We start from the raw sequence: 17,260 nt of genomic DNA on the forward strand, positions 1-17,260 counted from the left end.
GTGAGGATGTAGTGTAGTATGCATTTCTACTACCAGACAAAGATGGACTTACAATGAAACTGTTCACTATATCTTGACAATAGGATGCTGGAGACTCTGCCATTGTCCATCCCACAATGATGGACATATGACTGTGTATGAAGAATTATACTTTAGTAATGATATAGAGGAACTAGGTGTGTGTGGGGGGGAATTGGGTTGGGATAAGGAATATGGAACTATATCATAAAATAATAATAAAATGTAAAAAAAAAAAAAGATGTATAACAGGATGGTTGCAATCAAAGCAACCTGATACCATGAAAACTGACATGAAGAACAAGGAAACAGAATAGAAGTCCCAGAAACAAGCCCACACATCTATAGCCAACTTACTTTGAAAAGCAAACAAATCAATCCAAGGAAAAAGACAGTCTTTTCAACAAATTGTGCTGGGAGACCAGTGCAGTGACTTAGCTGTATAATCCTCTGCCGTCAAATGCCAACATTCCTTATGGGTACCCATTTGTGACCTCCACTACTCCACTTCCTGGAAAAAAAAACAATGGAGGGTAGTCGAAAGCCTCGGGACCTTGTGCCCATGTGGCAGACCTGAGGTGGGTCCAGGTTTTAGATTTGTTCCACTCTGGCCATTTTGGCCATTTCTGCAGGGAACTAACAAATGGAAGACCTTTATCTCTCTCTCTTTCTCTTCCCCTTTATCTTCTCTCTGTAAGTCTGCATTTCCAAAATAAAGGCATAGTTTAAGAGAGAAGAAAAGACAGATTCTCTATCCCGTGGCTCACTCCCCAAGTCACTACAATGGTAGGAGCTGAACCAATACAAATCCAGGAGCCAGGTGCTTCTTCTGGGTCTCCCATGCAGATGCAAGGCCCCAAGGCTTTGGGTCATCCTCTACTGCCCTCCTAGGTCACACACAGGAAGATGGAAAGGAAGTGGAGTAGCTGGGACATGAACCAGTAGTCGTATGGGATCCCAGTGCATGAAAGATGAGGACCATAGCCACCAGGCTACCACGTCAGGCCCCAAAATAAATAAATCCTAAAACAAAACAAAACAACCAAAAAATCCAACTGTGTTGGGAAAACTGACCTATGTGTACAGGATAAGCAAAACCCTCACCTTTTACTTTATACAAAAACCGACTCTAAATGAATCAAAGATTTAACAACGTGATATCATCAAACATATAGAGGAAAACATTAGGAACACTGCAAGACATAGGCAGAGGCAAGACTGAAAGCACAATCAAAGCAAAACAAAATGATTACACCAAGCTCAGAAGCTTCTGCATTGCGAAGAAAAACATCAGGGAAGTAAAGAGGCAGCCAGCACCATGGGAGAAAACAGCCACAAATTACACAACAAATAGAGGACTAATATCCTGGATATACAAACGCTCCAGGAACCCAACAGTACAGAACAAACAGTTCAGCTAGGAAATGGGCAAAGGACATGAACAGGCATTTTTCGAAAGATGAATTTCAAATGGCTAATAGGCATATGAAAGAACTCTCAGCACGAAATGGACCCATGTGGAAACCATCCTGCTTAGTGAAATAAGGCAGTCCCCAAAGTACCAGTCCTCCATGAACTGTGACAACTAACATAAGGAGCATGCTAAGCCTAATCTCCCTAAGTGAAATTAGCATAGTGAGAATCTAGACTCATGAGTAATAGGATTTCTATTTTCATTTTAGTTTAATTATATGTAATTTTTTCTTTATTCTCCATCTACTTGCTCTGTCATGATACCTTTAAATATCAGAAAGTTAAGCTTATTACTGTGAAGTAAATGAATATGCTATTATAACAACTTTGGGGAAAAGAGAAAGAAAGAGGGAGGAAGGGAGAGACTCCATCCTTCTAAATGTATATCATGAAAAATATGAAATTTACTCATTTTATGTAAATTAAATTTTTTAAAAGAAAGCAAAACTGCTTGGGTTCTCCAGCTATCAAAGAAATGCAAATAAAAAGCACAAAGAGGTTCCTCCTCGCTACACTGAAAATAGCCATCATACAAAATTCAAAAACAGTAAATGCAGATGAGGATATGGGAAAAAAGGCCCCAACAGCCACCACTGAAAGCTGAGGAAGTAAGTGCAATCATTGTGAAATGCATTATGGAGATTCCTCAGGTATCTGAACATAGATCTACCATATGGCCCATCAATACTAGCCTGAGAATATATCCATATAAAATGAAATATCCATGTGATTATAACCTGTAACCGCATGCTTACAGCAACACAATTCATGATAGCTGAGATATGGAACGAGCCCCAACATCATTCAACTGATTATCAGATAAAGAAAATATACTATGAAATACTCAACCATTAAAAAGAATGAAATATTTTTATTTCAATAAAATGAACTCATCTGGAAACAATTAAGCTTAGTGAAATAAGCCAGTCCTAGGGCCCAGTGCAATGGTCTAGTGGCCAAATCCTCACCTTGCACACACTAGGATTCCACATGGGCACTGGTTCATGTCCTGACTGCTCTACTTCCCATCCAGTTCCCTGCCTGTGGACTAGAAAAACAGTAAAGGATAGCCTAAAGTTTTGAGACCCTGCACCTGTGTGGGAGACCCAAAGAAGCTCCTGGCTGCTGTCTTTGGCTCCGGCCATTGTGGCCACTTTGGGAGTGAACCAGCGATAAAAGATTTTTCTCTCTGTATCACCTTCTCTGTAAATCTGCCTTTTAATAAAAATAAAACTTAAATAAAAAAGAAGGTAGTCCTAAAGACAAATACCTTATGTTCTTTCTGATCTGTGACAACACACTGAGCACATTAAAAAATTGTTATTCTTTTTCCTCTACTTTCTGTGTCATAATGCCTTTCTCCCATGAGAAAGAGGAAGTGACTTTTGAGAACATGGTGCTAATGATACCACAAACTATGGAGACTATGGAGACACATAGTTCAGTTGAAACATTCAGGCATAGTTATACTCAGGTATTTATCATTCTCATTGTGTAACGGGAGAAACTGAAACCCATAAGTGTCATAACCCAGAGCCAGGACCATCTACTGTTTCCTCTGGAGAGGCTTTGTCTCTAAGACCAGCTGGGCTGTAGAAACAAGTGTTCCTGGAGGGACAAGATAGACAGGATGGAAAATTAGTTACTTCATCAGTTGCCTCTCCCTACTATCCACAGAGTAGGAAGACTTGATTTCTTATGAGAGTGAGGGAATCGGATGAGAACTTTGGGAGAGTTGACTAACCTTTTTTGCCTTGGGTAGAATAGTGCCTATCCTGAAAGCTCACCCTTGGAACTGAGCACAGTAGAGTACTCAACAAATGCACAGAGTAAATGTTCACTGAATGGTTGCTTTGGCCTCTCTCCTGGACCCATACAGCAGACTGTCTCCATGTAAAATTACAGAAACCCAGCTGAGGCAGTGAAACTAAAAGGGACAAACATGAATATGGAGTGAGCCAATCCTTGTGAGTAACTGGAGTCAATTCTCTGGGCAACCCTCCGAGAGGCTATGTATTATGAATCAAAGAGCCTTCCAACTGGGAGCAGGATCTGGGGTGCTCATTCACTCGGTGTTGTCATTCACTCCTCTTCTTTGTTGCCTGAGGATTTCCTCTGCCCTATAGTTGTAGGTTTCCCCTATGCTTTAGCTGTGCAAATGTCAACATAATAAAATCCTTTGGAAGAGAAGCAGAGAGCCATGACAAAGTGGAACCAAAAGCTAGACAAAGGGCTAGCATACAGGCCTCCTTGAAAACTGCCTACACAAGGAAACAAAAAACTCACCCAGAGTGCCATGATGTTCTCCACAAAGAGCAATGCTGGGCCAGACTAGGCAATGATCATGACCAATGGAACTGGTTCTTTGTAGAAGCAGTGCATGTAGCCCCTCAGAAACCACCGCTGAGCTGCTGTTAAGCCATCATTTGCTGCAAGGCCCAGGCCTGTCATGTTCTAGGCCCTTGCCAACTTTACAGTCAGGTGAACTTCAACTAACTTGCCACCACATATTCCTTAGCTCACAAAACTTAACCACCTCTTGTCTCTGGTGATGGCATGATAGCAAAAGAGCCTGAACATTATATCCCTGAGAAAGTAGCTCCGTATCTGCAACATGGAGCAAAAGCTCATTCATAACCTCTCCTCTCTGATACCCCTGGGAACCAGTCCTTGTTCCTGATAATGTCAGCTTCCAACAATGAACAGGACACCCACGTGACTCAGAATCCAGCAGCTCACCCATGCTGAAGACATGTTAATGTCTTCACTGAGAAAAGTCCAATTATTCTGTGTCCAACTCCCACAGCAGCTCTGAAAAAATTCCCCTCGGCCCAGAGTAATGAATTAGCAGAGGAAAGTGAGTGAGTGAAGAAATTAGAGAACAGAAAGAACCAAGTCATAAAGGATCACACAAACCGTGATGAGAGTATTTGCTTTTACTCTGACCCAGAGTGGAAGTCACTACAGAGCCGCCAGTGGAAGGGTGATAAAAATCTAATTTATATTATTTGAACAAAGGATTTCTCTGGCTGCTGTGAATGGGGGACAGAACCAAGAGATCAGGCAAGAATAATGCTATATTAGCAAAAGTGCAAATGGGAACCAAGGGTGACTTGGAGCAGAGTGGTAACTGGAAGAGATGAGAAATTCTTGACGTCTAGACACATTTTTAGAACATATGCTGACATAGTGGATGTGAGGTGAGAGAATCATCAAGGATGATTTGTGAGTTTTTTGTATGAGTTCCTGGATAACTGAGTTCATCGTTATTTGAGATAGGGAATGTTGAGGAAGGGGCAGGTACTGCAATAAAAGCATGAACTTGGCTTTTTATGTCTTACATTTGTTAAACATGTAAAACATTTCATCAAAATGTCCAGTAAACAGTTGAATGTGAAGTTGGGGAAATTGCTATTATATCTGCATCTATCTTTGCATATACATGTTAATATCTAGCAACACAAGTACCGGTAGATAACATTTAAGACCATGAGACAAAGTGAGAATTCAAGTCCCAGATCATCTCTCAATTTCAGCTTCCTGCCAGCATATAACATGGAAGAAAGCAGTCATATACCATGTGGTTTGGTCCTGGCCACCCTGTGGGAGACCTGAATTCAGTTCCTGGCTCCAGTCTGACCTGGCCCAATTTTGGCCATCTTAGGGAGTTACTGAACCACATTGTACAAACTCTGTCTTGTTCTTTTTCTCTTTGCCTCTCAAATCAGGAAGCATGTTTTTTCATGCAAAAGAAAAAAAAGTTCTCTTTTCACCTATTATGACTTCACATTATTGGACTATCCATAAGATGGAAATCTGTAGATACTGAAAGGAGGTACTCAGCTTCAGTTCACAGTCTTGTGCTGCAAATTATGGTAGAAAGTATAATGGCAAGTGTAGGTATGTGGGAAGAGACAAAGCAGGAGGGGTTACCTTGCTTTGTAACCACATGTATTTTCAGTAATAACCCAGTCCTGCTAAAGTGAGAACTCTTGTGAGAAAGACATTCATAAAGATATTCATCTTTTAAGAGTTATTTGTTTTTATTGGAAAAGCAGATTTTACACAGAGGAGAGACAGATCTTCTGTCTACTGGTTCACTCCCTAAGTGGCCACAACAGCCAAGGTTGAGCTAATCCACAGCGAGGAGCCAGTGTGAATGCAGGGTCCCGAGGTTTTGAGCCATCCTCGACTCTTTTCCCAGGCCACAAGCAGGGGGCTGCGTGAGAAGTGGATCAGCAGAGATATGAATCAATGTCCATATGGGATCCCAGCACTTGCAAGGCAAGGATTTAGCCAATGAGCCATCATGGCAGGCCCAGCATTCATCCTTCTTATTAATTTGATTTCTTCCTGAAGGTGCTGTCACCACCCAACAATTACATTTCAGCATGAATTCAGCATAGGACAAATCACATTCAAACACCAGCAAAGGTGACAAGTTAGCAAGCAACTCACACGGCCTAAGCAAGCATTATCCATCTTGAATGTCAACCTAAAAGTAGGAAGAATCTATGTCAATTCCCATAGGCTAGGAGTTGGCAAATTTTCCCTATAAAGAGCCAGAGAGTAAATATTTTAGGCTTTATGGTTCATGCTCTGCCTGTCACAACTGCTCCACTGTGCTGCTGCTGCTGTAGCCAAAAGTCTGTCATTTGCAACACATAAATAAATGGGGCAATGTTCCAATAACACTGTATTTATGAACACCAAAGTTTAAAGTTCATACAATTTGAATTACTACAAAGTATTATTTATGGATTTTTTTCAAGCATTTCAAAATGAAGGACCATTCTAAATTCACACAGCATATAAACACAGGCAAGCAGGACTTGCATTTCCAGCTTTAGACACTGGACAGAACTGACCAGCTTTCTCTTCTATTTCTCCTGGTGTGTGTGCCAGGTGGTGCTTGGGCCACAGGCCTGTGCAACAGGAAGGATAACTCATCACCTGGTGCCTCCCGCTCGGCTCCTTGAATACACGTAATTACTGTCAGGAAGGTTTCCCACCCTATGCTGAATTGGAGTATTGTCATTCCACTCACGGATTCTATTCAGCTTATCCCACAGGCATTTTTTTTCTCTGATAGAGTTGATCGTCTTTCATTGCCTGGAGTTTTGGGGAGGATTATTATTCCATTTTTTTTTCTGGGCAGATTTAAAGTAAAGTTGTCAAACCTTCCCCCACTCCTTTATCTTTCACTAGGAGCTCATATAAACCCTACAGCTGACCTAGCTGTTAATCTTTCTGGCTGTTTAAGTTCTTTGAAGTCATTTGTCCTGCTCACGAGACAGGTAAGCTGTATACTGTAGATATTGTAAGATCCTTTTGGTCCTCCCCTCCCCCTACTTCCCAAAGTATGAGGCCAGCTGAGGGACGCACCTGCTGTAATTACTAGTTCTGGGCACCTACATCTTAAACGAAATGACAGCAGTTTCTATCATCCGGTATCTGCATTGTGCTTAGCTAAGGCTCCATCACTTGATCACAGCCTATTGCTCCCTATTTCTCCCCCTCAAGCTACTGATTAGGATCTTAAGGCAATCGTCAGATGACAGAATGGCTCACCCATATCTGATCAAGAAACATGGTCTTTAACCCAAAGAATTGGAATCATGATAAAGAATGCCTTTAAAAATGTCTCTCAGAAAGGTAATGGCTAAAAGTTATACTGTTCTGCTTCTCAATGACAGGCTACCTATACAAAGATGATCCCAAAAGATTACATGGCCTGGTGACACATAGCCAATGAAGCTTGTGAAAGGGCCCTCTGTGATATTTGTGTAGCGGCATACTTGCCTAACAATAAATTTCTCAAAACATCTCTGCCATGAAGTGACACAGGACTGAGCTTTCTGAATCAGTGGCTAGCCAACTATGACCACTGGTAGCAAACAGAAGGCTTCCAGTCGTAGTTTACCCCCATATTCCTTTTGACCACTTGTACCTCTGAGCCTGTTTCTTCAAGTTATAAAATAAGAACAGAAACTAGCAAGTGCTCTTGCTTTGATGACCAGTGAGTTGCCACATGCAAACTTCTAGCACATTAGATAGTCCACAGATATTAGATTCTCCATTTTTTTCTTTAGATTTTTTTTTAAAAGGAAGACCCTCAACCTATGGTATTGTCTCAGACTTGGAAGATGACCACCTGATTTTAAAGTTCAGGATTGTCCCCATCAGGTAATGTCATCAGGTGAGTCTCTAAACCTTGGATACCTCTGCAGGTAGAGAGGGCTGGGAGCGACAGGGAAAATGGCCTAGTGAATGGATCAGGGCGATGTGTTAGGAACATTCAGCATTTGGCTGACCCAAGTCAAGCGTTTCTTAAGGGTAAATTCTCATCTGTTGCTGAATTTTGTACATGGCTGTTCTTTTTTGCTGCATGCTACATTGAAAAAGGCAGACTTGTTAATCAGGTTTAACTAGACTGGGTTGACTAATGGCCCTTATTAATTGTAAGCACCACAAGGCTTCGTGAAGACTCTGGAAATTTTGTCCTTACCCTCCACATTCCTGGTTCCAAGTCATTGCTAATAAAATGTGGATATATTAAGAATTAATTTCACAATGATTTGGACAGATTTTTGCTCATCAATAACACACTACTTCTCAATCCTTTCCCCTAGATTGTGAATAAATTTCTAACCCCTCCTGTCCATCACATGTTTGAAATAAAAAACGTTTATCTGTTTTCAACTTCAGGTCCTGCATTGTTCCACTGTGATGGTAGGTTGAAACTGGAAGGCAAGGTTTTGCAAAAAGTATGAGTGACCACAGTCCAAATTTCAATTATTCTGTGGAGTGGCTATAAGATCTTGACTTTGGGGCCCCTTCTCTGAACCCCAGGTTTTTGTGTAATAGAAATAGCAGTACCTTTCCCATGGTATGACTATAACACAGGAAAGAGTTTGTTCCAAAGTGGAGGTTCAATAAATTATACTATGAAATAAGGGAACATATTTCTCCTCTGTCCTCCTGTGTTCAGTGCCTGGAGCCCTGCATATCAAACTGACCAAAAATGAAATTAACAAGAGCAAGAGGTTTATATTGCAGGTTTAGAGCAGGAGAGTTCAAATAATTGAGATGAAAATCCCAAAGGGACAGAGTTGGAGGTTTTCATACATTTTTAGACAGCATTCAATAAATTCACAAAGAAACAGTAAGACTACAGAAAGTTTCGAAACATTTAGAGGTGGAACATGGTGGGAAGAGAAATATGTGGGGGGAACTAATAGGAGATAAGCATTATTTTGGTAAGGTTTGCTGGTGCCGGCCCAGCTCAGGGGCAACTATCTGTTCCTCAGGGCTACGAAACACCTTCAAGAGGGGATCTAGGGTGGTCCTCACTCTTCAAAAATTCCTGCACTTAGTCTGATAAGGGAAGCACTGCCAAGACTTGCTTCTCTATTTGTGTGGCCTGGAGCTCAAAATGACCCATGTTCCTCTAGTGGCATATCTTTGGATGGCTTATTCTAATCTTCCCCATTTCATTTTACATATCTTTTTATGACTTGATTTTTTCAAGTGTCACCAAAAAAAAAAAAAAAAACCACAATGATTTATAAAGAACTGTCCAAAAAAAGCATGGAGACTGCAGTGAAAAAATGACCAACTATTTTTGGAGTAAAGATCTAGACATGCTACCCAGTCTAAGTAAGATGTAACTGAAGATGGCAACTCCATCATATGGAAAAGCCATCAGTCTCGCCTACTCCAGAAGTGTCAGCATCTTGTACTTTCATGTTCAACATTCATATAAAAACTTGCTCGGTGCCTCTCCATCTTATGCTTTGTAACGCACTTTGGTCCTTGGGACAGCCTTAGATGTGGAAACTGAGTCACTGAGGGGTTTAATATCTTGCATAATTAACAAATGACAGAGCCAGGAAGTAAACCTGAGCAGACTCTCTGGATTTTCTACCCCTCTCAGATCACCTTTCAGGTAGATCCCAGTCTCTACCAATGGAAAAGTTCTACTCCCATCAAGTGGAGTCCACACAGCCTGTGTTTTCAGTGACATTAATTTAGCACCTGAACATGGTGACTGTTGTTCTCAGCTGCTGCCAGGCTGCCATCAGCATTCTGTGTACTGTCTGGCACACAGGAAGTGAACAACAACTTTTCACCATCACGCTTTTAAGCCCCAGTCTTTTCTGCCTTACGCTGATCTGCACAGCAAATGGCTAGTAATTGGTGCTGTGGAGGAGGAGGAAACTGCACACTCGCACATACTCTTATGTTCCTCTCAGTGAGCAGCAGTGATGCTGAATGTGGAGACCGTGTCCCAGCTAAAGAACCAGGAAACGCAAAGGAGAGACATTAGTGTTCCCTGAATATGGATGCTCTGTGCATTGTCCATAGCCTCCGATTTCCTGCACTCTGAGACATGTGAGATAAAAACAAATACAACACCTTCTTCCAAAATACTTGAGTTGGTAAGTAACCCTCCAGCTCCCTCTTCCACGGCCATGTGACTCAGGGACTAAGGAGGTCACGCCACTGGTTACAGAACTACAAGGGGATGGAACTTCCATGGACAAAGGTTCAAGAGAAACTGTGTAGAAAATTCCCTATCAGACCACAATGAATATGAAAATAAAAGCTCAAGTTTTATTGAATTATGTAGATACAATTGTGAAGTTAAACTATTATCTCAGCATCAACTAACCCAAATAGTACAAAACTTTTTTTCAGGTTTTAATCCTATTGAGTTCCCATGTACTATTCTCAAACAGCATTCACCATTCGTGTGCTTGGTGATCCAGCCTGTTTCCTCCAAGCATTTGCTTGCTTGCTTCCAGGCAGCCAGAACCATGCTGGGATTCCTGCTGCAGGGCCCTCCAGGGAGGCTGTGCATGGGCCTCACATGTGTCCTGTCCCTTTGGAACACAGGTGAGTGCAGTTGCTTCTACAGCACGTATCCCTAATCAGAAATGAATCAGGCAGAAAGCCCTGGGGGTGTCAGATTCTTTGAGTTGTGGAATATTTGCATTTACATCATCAGATATCTCAAATCTAGACATGAACTTCACTTATACTTCATATATACCTTTTTCACATAGCTTGGGGACACTTTTTTTAAAAGATATACTTATTTTTATTGTAAAGTCAGATTTTACAGAGAAGAGGAGAGACAGAAAGATCTTCCATCCACTGATTTACTCCCTAAATGCCTGCAGTGGCCAGAGCTGAGCCAGTCAGAAGCCAGGAGTTTCTTCCTGGTCTCGCGTGTGGGTGCAGAGTCCTAAAACTTTTGGGCCATCCTCTACTGCTTCCCCAGGCCACAAGAAGGGAGCTGGATGGGAAGCAGGGCTGCTCAGATTAGAATCAGCACTGATATGGGATCCCAGTGCACGCAAGGCAAGGACTTTGGTCACTAAGCTTTGATGCTTGACCCTGTAACTTTTTAAATGAATAAATGTATCGATGTTGGGAACAATTTTTGTAAAAGTAACACTACATAAAACAAAGTTTTATGAATTTTCCACTTGCAGTTTCATGTGGGTACTCCAAAAATTTCTGATTTGGGGATAGTTTGGATTTCAGATTTTTGGGTTGAGAATGTCCAGCCTGTATTGTTTGGGAATTCATTATGCGTTGATGCAGAATCCCCATCTAGCATTGCTGCTCACACTTCTGAGCTTGATCAAAGAGGCAATCATTAATCCCTTTTTGTTTTATTCTTTCTCTTGATTGCTTGCATTTGTGTCTAATTTTATGCAACCGAATTATCTTCACTTACACTGTTAACTGCTCTTTTCCAAGTCGTCGTTTCTCTTTTCCAGACCAGGAGGGCACTTCGCGTCAGCCCTTGCCTCTCCACCTCTCCCCATGATTGTTCTCCACTCTTCTGCCTGAGTGATCTTCTTGTAGGATTTTTAAAGTCAATTCTCAGACTCCTTCATTTTCTCACCCACTCCAAATTCATCATTGACTTTCTCTTTCTCCTTGGAGAGTATGTCAGCCCTCTGCATGCTCTCTGATCCTTCATTCCTCACGGGTGCCTGCAAGTGCCTACTGCTCTGCGTTATGTTCCATCACTGTCCACCTCCAGCTGGTCATTTAAAGTGCCCTCATGCTCACCTCAGCTCCTGAACACAGGAACACCAAACACTCCCTCAGCCAGTTTACTAACCAGAACTCCTTCTCTTTCAAATCCCAGTTCAGTGGTTCTTCCCCAGAAAGGCCTTGGGGTCACTGGGATGAGACCCTGCTTTTCATCACACCCAGAATTTTGCTTAAAGCATTCAGAGTTGTTATAATGACATCCTTGTGCTCACTCCCATCCTGTCAGCCCGCCCAGCATATCAATACCTGCACATTCCGGGGTAGGGGGTGCATGGCATTATCAGTTAATATCACACTTCAAAAGATGTTTGATGACAAATGATTAAAGAAGAAACTAGATGTGGGATTTTAAGCATGCTTAATTCTAGATCACAATGGTCTCATGTATAACATGAGCATTTTCAGATTAAATTCTCTCTTGTGTTATATATGGGCTATATTTTCTCTGATATAAACTTCTTTGCTTTAGTGTCCAGCCTTAAAGGAGAAATCAAGAGAGAGAAGGGAATGACCTTCCTACCTGCAACAGGTAAGTGGGCAGGGTGCCTACCTGGCTCACTGGAACAGATGCCTTGATTTCCCTAACTTTCTCCAGTTATAAGGGGACATTATATCTTTATCTAAAGCTCAGCAGTCATAGAGATGCTCCTTATTTTATGGCTCAATAAATTCTTGGATTCTTGGGATCTTATCAACTCGACAAAGATCAGCTATTCTATTAGTGACAGAAGATATTATAGCAGAAGTTGTTATTGTCCGTCGTCATCTCGCCTGCGCTGCTGGCCTACAAACAGCCATTCCGTGTGAAGGTGAACACACCACAACACAGATAACACACAGAAGTCTTGTTTTGTGTCCTGAACTTTGGGAAAAAAGCAGCAGGATAAGTTTTTGTTATGATTGATATTTAGGATGGGTGAGGTTACTCTATTTTTAAAGTTGTGTTTATATTTAGTTAGAACATTGAGGTGGTTCAAATAGCAAAATGCTGAAATACTCCCCGGGCGCAAATACTGTTTCACAGCAGGTTAAGGAGCTACTTGGGCTGCCCACACTCATATCAGAGTTCTGGGTTAAGTCCAGGCTGCTCTGTGCCTTTGGTCTACCTTCCTGCTGTCTTCCCTGGTGGTCTAGCGCCTAGGATTGGTCTACCTTCCTGCTAACGGCCCTGGGAGACGGTGGTGCCCTGCTAGTTGGATTCCTGATGTCCATGGGGAGACTGGTGAGGGTTCCTAGCCTCAGCCTAGCCCAGGCATTTGGAGAATCAACAAGCACATCAAAGTGCTCTCTGCACTTGCCTCTACCGTCACTCTGCTTTCCAACAATCAAGTGTAAGTACCCTCCAGGCATCGGTGTTCCTGAGGAAACAAAACCTACTCATACGCTGTGAATAAGAGGAAATTTCCCATATTTAAGCTTCAACGTTCCCCTTTATAAATGAGAACAACTTTGCTCTGCAGGTAGTCCTAAAGGCAAGAAGGTGATGAAGAAGTATTTAAAAAGTGCAAGGTTTACTTTAAAGATCCTACTGTGGCATTTTTTAAAAGAATTATTTATTTTGTAAATCAGAGTTATATAGAGAGATGGAGAGATACAGAAAGATCAATTGATCTTTCATGCGCTGATTCACTCCCCAGATGACTGCAGTGGTCAGGACTGGGTCGGGCCAAAGCTAGGAACTTTATCTGGGTCTCCCATGTAGGTGGCATGGACCCAAGCATTTGGGCCTTCTGCTACTCTCCCAGATCATCAGCAGAGAGCTGGACCAGAAGTGGAGCAGCTGGGACATGAACTGGCACTGATATAGGATGCTGCTGTGGCAGGCTGACTTTACTCACTGAGACACAATGCCAGTGCCTGTGGTGGCATTTTTGTCCAAACTAGAGCAATACAATCCAGCTGGTAGTTCCTTTGATAACCATGTCTGCATAGACTTTTGTTAAGAACTCTATGCTTCAGGGATGGTCAATTCATCCTGCAAATGTTATCAAAATTGATCTAGGCATCTGTGATTGAAAAGAAGAGCCATAGACATCACACCTCCCCTTCCCTCCCCCTCCCCGCCCCAGGGAAGAGGTTGGTGCTGAAGAAGCAGATGGCACAGGGCCCACCATTGTGGCTGGAAAGGTTTAAAAGCTGCCAGGCCAGCAGCAGCCTGGTGATCTTGAGCTCAAATGATGCTGGGTCCCTCACCTGTGTGGGCAAGGTCACGGTGTTGCCTACAAAGCTCATGATAGCTGCTAGCTGCTACAGAGCAGCGAGGAGGCAGCTGGACTCTGCATTTGGATGGCTTTTGTCCTGCTGATCATGAGTATCTGGCCAAGACTTCCTTTGTTGTAACCTAACCCCTAGCTTCCCATAGCCCCTTCCTGGGAAAGCTCACCCATAGCCCCCACCTAACTAACTGCAGAAGCTCTGATATTTAACTGAAACACTTGATAACTAGAACAAAACAAAAAGGGTTCAACAGGCAACAACTCAGCTGTCCTGGGTTTCAACAGAGTGAAAAGCAGGGAGGAACAAGCTAAAAGCCCGCTGGTGGATAAATGAGGTAGAAAAATAGGATCTACACACACAGTGCAATGTTACTTGCCTTTCAAGAGAAGGAAATTTGGCTAGATGAACCCCGAACACATTGCACTAAGCGAAACAAACCAGTTACAGAAGAACTAGGGGTCATTCTCACGGCAGCACTGAGCAGAAAGGTCCCAGGGTGGGGGAGGGTGATGCGACGGAAAGCGTGTGGACACAGGTCTCAGGTATAAAAGATGAGTAAATGTTAGGGATTTACCACACACCTTAGCACCTACTGTTAACAATATGACTCTGTGCAGTTTAAGGAGATAGCTTTCGGGTTAAATATTCCTGCCACAATAAAATGATTTAGAAAATAAAGCAGAGGAGAACAACACATACAAACACTGAAAGACCTCCAACCCGCTGTGGGGTTCTGGTCTATCACTTCAACTTTCGTGGAGCTTGGTTTCCTCATCCTTCACAAAGGAGTGCTGGACAGCTTTGTTGGTTTCTAAGGATGTCATAAATTGTGTAAGCCTCAACTGCCAGGACACTATTTCATTCATTTAAAACATTGTTCTTTCAGAGTCTGGAAGTAAAGAAGTCAAGAAAGAAAAAGATGGGGTTTTCCTTGGTGCAACAGGTATGAGTCCAGCCCCAAATCCTGACTTACTCTGTAACATCATTTGTCAGAGTCTCTGGACCTTGGTTTTTCCACCTATAACACGATTAAAGGGGTGGGCATATAGTCTGTGTTTAATGTGCCCACAACCCATGTTGGAGTACCTCAGTGCTACACATGGCTAAGGCTCCTGCCCCTGGTTTCCTGCCAGAGCTGAGAGGCAATGGGTGTTGGTGCAAGTGGTTAGATGTCTGCCACACACATGGGAGATCTGGAGGGAGTTCCAGGCTCCTAGTTTTGGTCCAGCCCAGTCCAAATCATTGTGAACATTTGGTGAGTGAGCCAATAAATGGAAATTCTTTCAAATAAATAAATGGGCACAAGTTTAAGTGATCATAAAATACTTTCTCTGTCCAATGTAACGTGAAGAAATGTTTCTACATCAGTAACAAGTGCAGAATAACTAGATATCATCTAAATCCCAAACAATTGATCCCCCTCCAGGTCTTGGTTCAAAGTTGTTTCCACGGGGTGTCCATCTCCAGCTGCGTTACCAGGCTTTGCTCCTAGTAGCTGCTGTTCCCTTACAGACACTCCTCCTGTGTCTACACCAGAATCTGCTATTCTGACAGTGCACAGAGAGGAAGCTCCGTGTGGCTATAGGATTGGTTCTTCACCATTTATCTAGTTACATCCAAAACAAAGCATGTACCTTTAACCTTACTGGGTATGTGTTGAATGAATGAATGAAGTGCCATTGGTTTATCAGAACTACTTTTGACATGTTTGTGTTTAATAGTGCTGGAGTTTGGAAGGGCACTCCTTGCTGTTCTGCAATTCCAGGAGCAGTTGCTGTGCCCTGCCTTTCCACTCCTCGGCTGGACAGATTTAGCCATATTACTTCTGGCTGACCCTCAGCTAAGGAGTGGGGTAGATTTTGCCACATTGAAATCCACTTACATACTTATTTCAATATGTGTCTCTGGGCCACAGGCTGCCCAAGGAGACAGAAGGTCAGGCACAGCAGGAACCTGGGACTGCTTTTCCTGGTGCTCCCCAGGGATCTTCACACTCCCCAAGCCAGTATTCACCCAGTTTCTCCAGCTCACTGAGGCTAGGTTTGGACTTCCACATTCATCTGTTATACCTTTTGCCTTCCCAGTGTCCAGCATGCGAAGGGAAGAGAGGAAAGAAAAAGAGGTGGCAATCCTTGCAACCACAGGTGACCCCTCCACTCCAATTCTTCCAGCACACTGTCCCACTTCCATGGGCCTATGTCATCCCCACAGTGGGAATAAAACATTTCTCTACACATTATCAGAACATTAATTTTAAAAAGATTGTGAAACTACACAGCACCTGAACCAGTATTTCTATCCATCAGCTGCTGTTTCATTCTTCCAGGCATGTCTATGAGATGGGAGGATTTCCCCGCCAGCTACACACACATTGACTCCCAGGGTGTTGTTTGTAGGACTGCAGTCCCATTAAGTCTATATCTTTTAAACTCCAAGCTTTGTTACTGTGGGATCAAAAACCGATCTCTTTCCAGGCAGTGGCATTGCCCGGCTGGTGATCGAGCCTGTCGGGGAGTCTGCCCATCTGCATGGCTCTTGAGAGTACCTGTGATGTCCTTGCGCTTCCCGCAGACAGACACTTTCCACCCATCTCTGCTCTCTCTAAATAGAGAGGCAAAGTAGTCACTAAGAACCTGTGTTTCATCCTCACTTCTCCTGACCTCTGTCACCATGTCATCACCTCCTGAGCAGAGGAATTCCCTTTGAATCCCTTGGGCCTTCCACTTGGTGTGCACTCAGCACATGTCCCAAGAGGAACAGTCTCTGCCCATAACATTGTCTCCGAGTCTTTCAGAGCTCCCTGCAAGGTCAGTTGATTTGTCTGCACTGAACCTCACAGAACTCGTGAATGGGATGCTGAGCAGGGCTTTGAAAGGTAAATATTCTCGGAAATACAGTCCAAGTTTGTTTTTGTCACGCTCTAACTTCTCTTCTGGGCTGCTATGGGACCTGGACAGGACACGACATTTCTTAGGTTCCCCAGAGTGGAGCCTCTGTGGTGCTACCCAACACACATTAATACTGCAAATAACAAGAAGTGGGAAGTTGACAAGCAAGTAAGAGCAAGCAGCTCTCGGAATAGAATTACAGAAGGCTTTGCAATTGTGACTGCATCATGAATTCAGTCATTAATATGGTTATGAATGTTTCTTTAAAACATGGTTCCTACTGAGTGCTTATAATATTTTACCAGCCTATTATGTTCTTTCAGCTTCTAGCAAAAAAAGGAAAATTAAATATATGTTATTTATAATCAATGAGAGCTCAACAATCCCAAAACAAACATTGTGGACATTCACTGCAAAATCTTTTTAGCTAAAAGATTTAACAAAGAGATCATAGAGATGAGAGACACATTGTTTCAGGGTTTGGTTTTGGTTTTACTTTTTGTCATTTTATTGCTTTTAATCATGTTTATGATCCTAATATTTTCTAGTATCTATTTGCTTCATTATCATTCATTTATTAGTAAAGGTCA

General features: G+C 42.6%; 1 protein-coding gene across 1 annotated transcript in view; it reads left to right on the plus strand.

Moving 5' to 3' along the window:
- The first annotated feature begins 10,310 nt into the window (after positions 1 to 10,310).
- HHLA1 (HHLA1 neighbor of OC90) overlaps positions 10,311 to 17,260 on the plus strand; it is a 29,531-nt gene continuing 22,581 nt past the window's right edge. Inside the window, exons 1-4 of the mRNA XM_058668888.1 lie at positions 10,311 to 10,389; positions 12,035 to 12,094; positions 15,867 to 15,926; positions 16,577 to 16,657. Of these exons, the coding sequence (XP_058524871.1) occupies positions 10,311 to 10,389; positions 12,035 to 12,094; positions 15,867 to 15,926; positions 16,577 to 16,657 (280 nt within the window). The remainder of the gene's footprint in view (positions 10,390 to 12,034; positions 12,095 to 15,866; positions 15,927 to 16,576; positions 16,658 to 17,260) is intronic.

The sequence above is a fragment of the Ochotona princeps genome, chromosome 9, assembly GCF_030435755.1.
Source record: "Ochotona princeps isolate mOchPri1 chromosome 9, mOchPri1.hap1, whole genome shotgun sequence".
Taxonomy (NCBI): Eukaryota; Metazoa; Chordata; class Mammalia; order Lagomorpha; family Ochotonidae; genus Ochotona; species Ochotona princeps.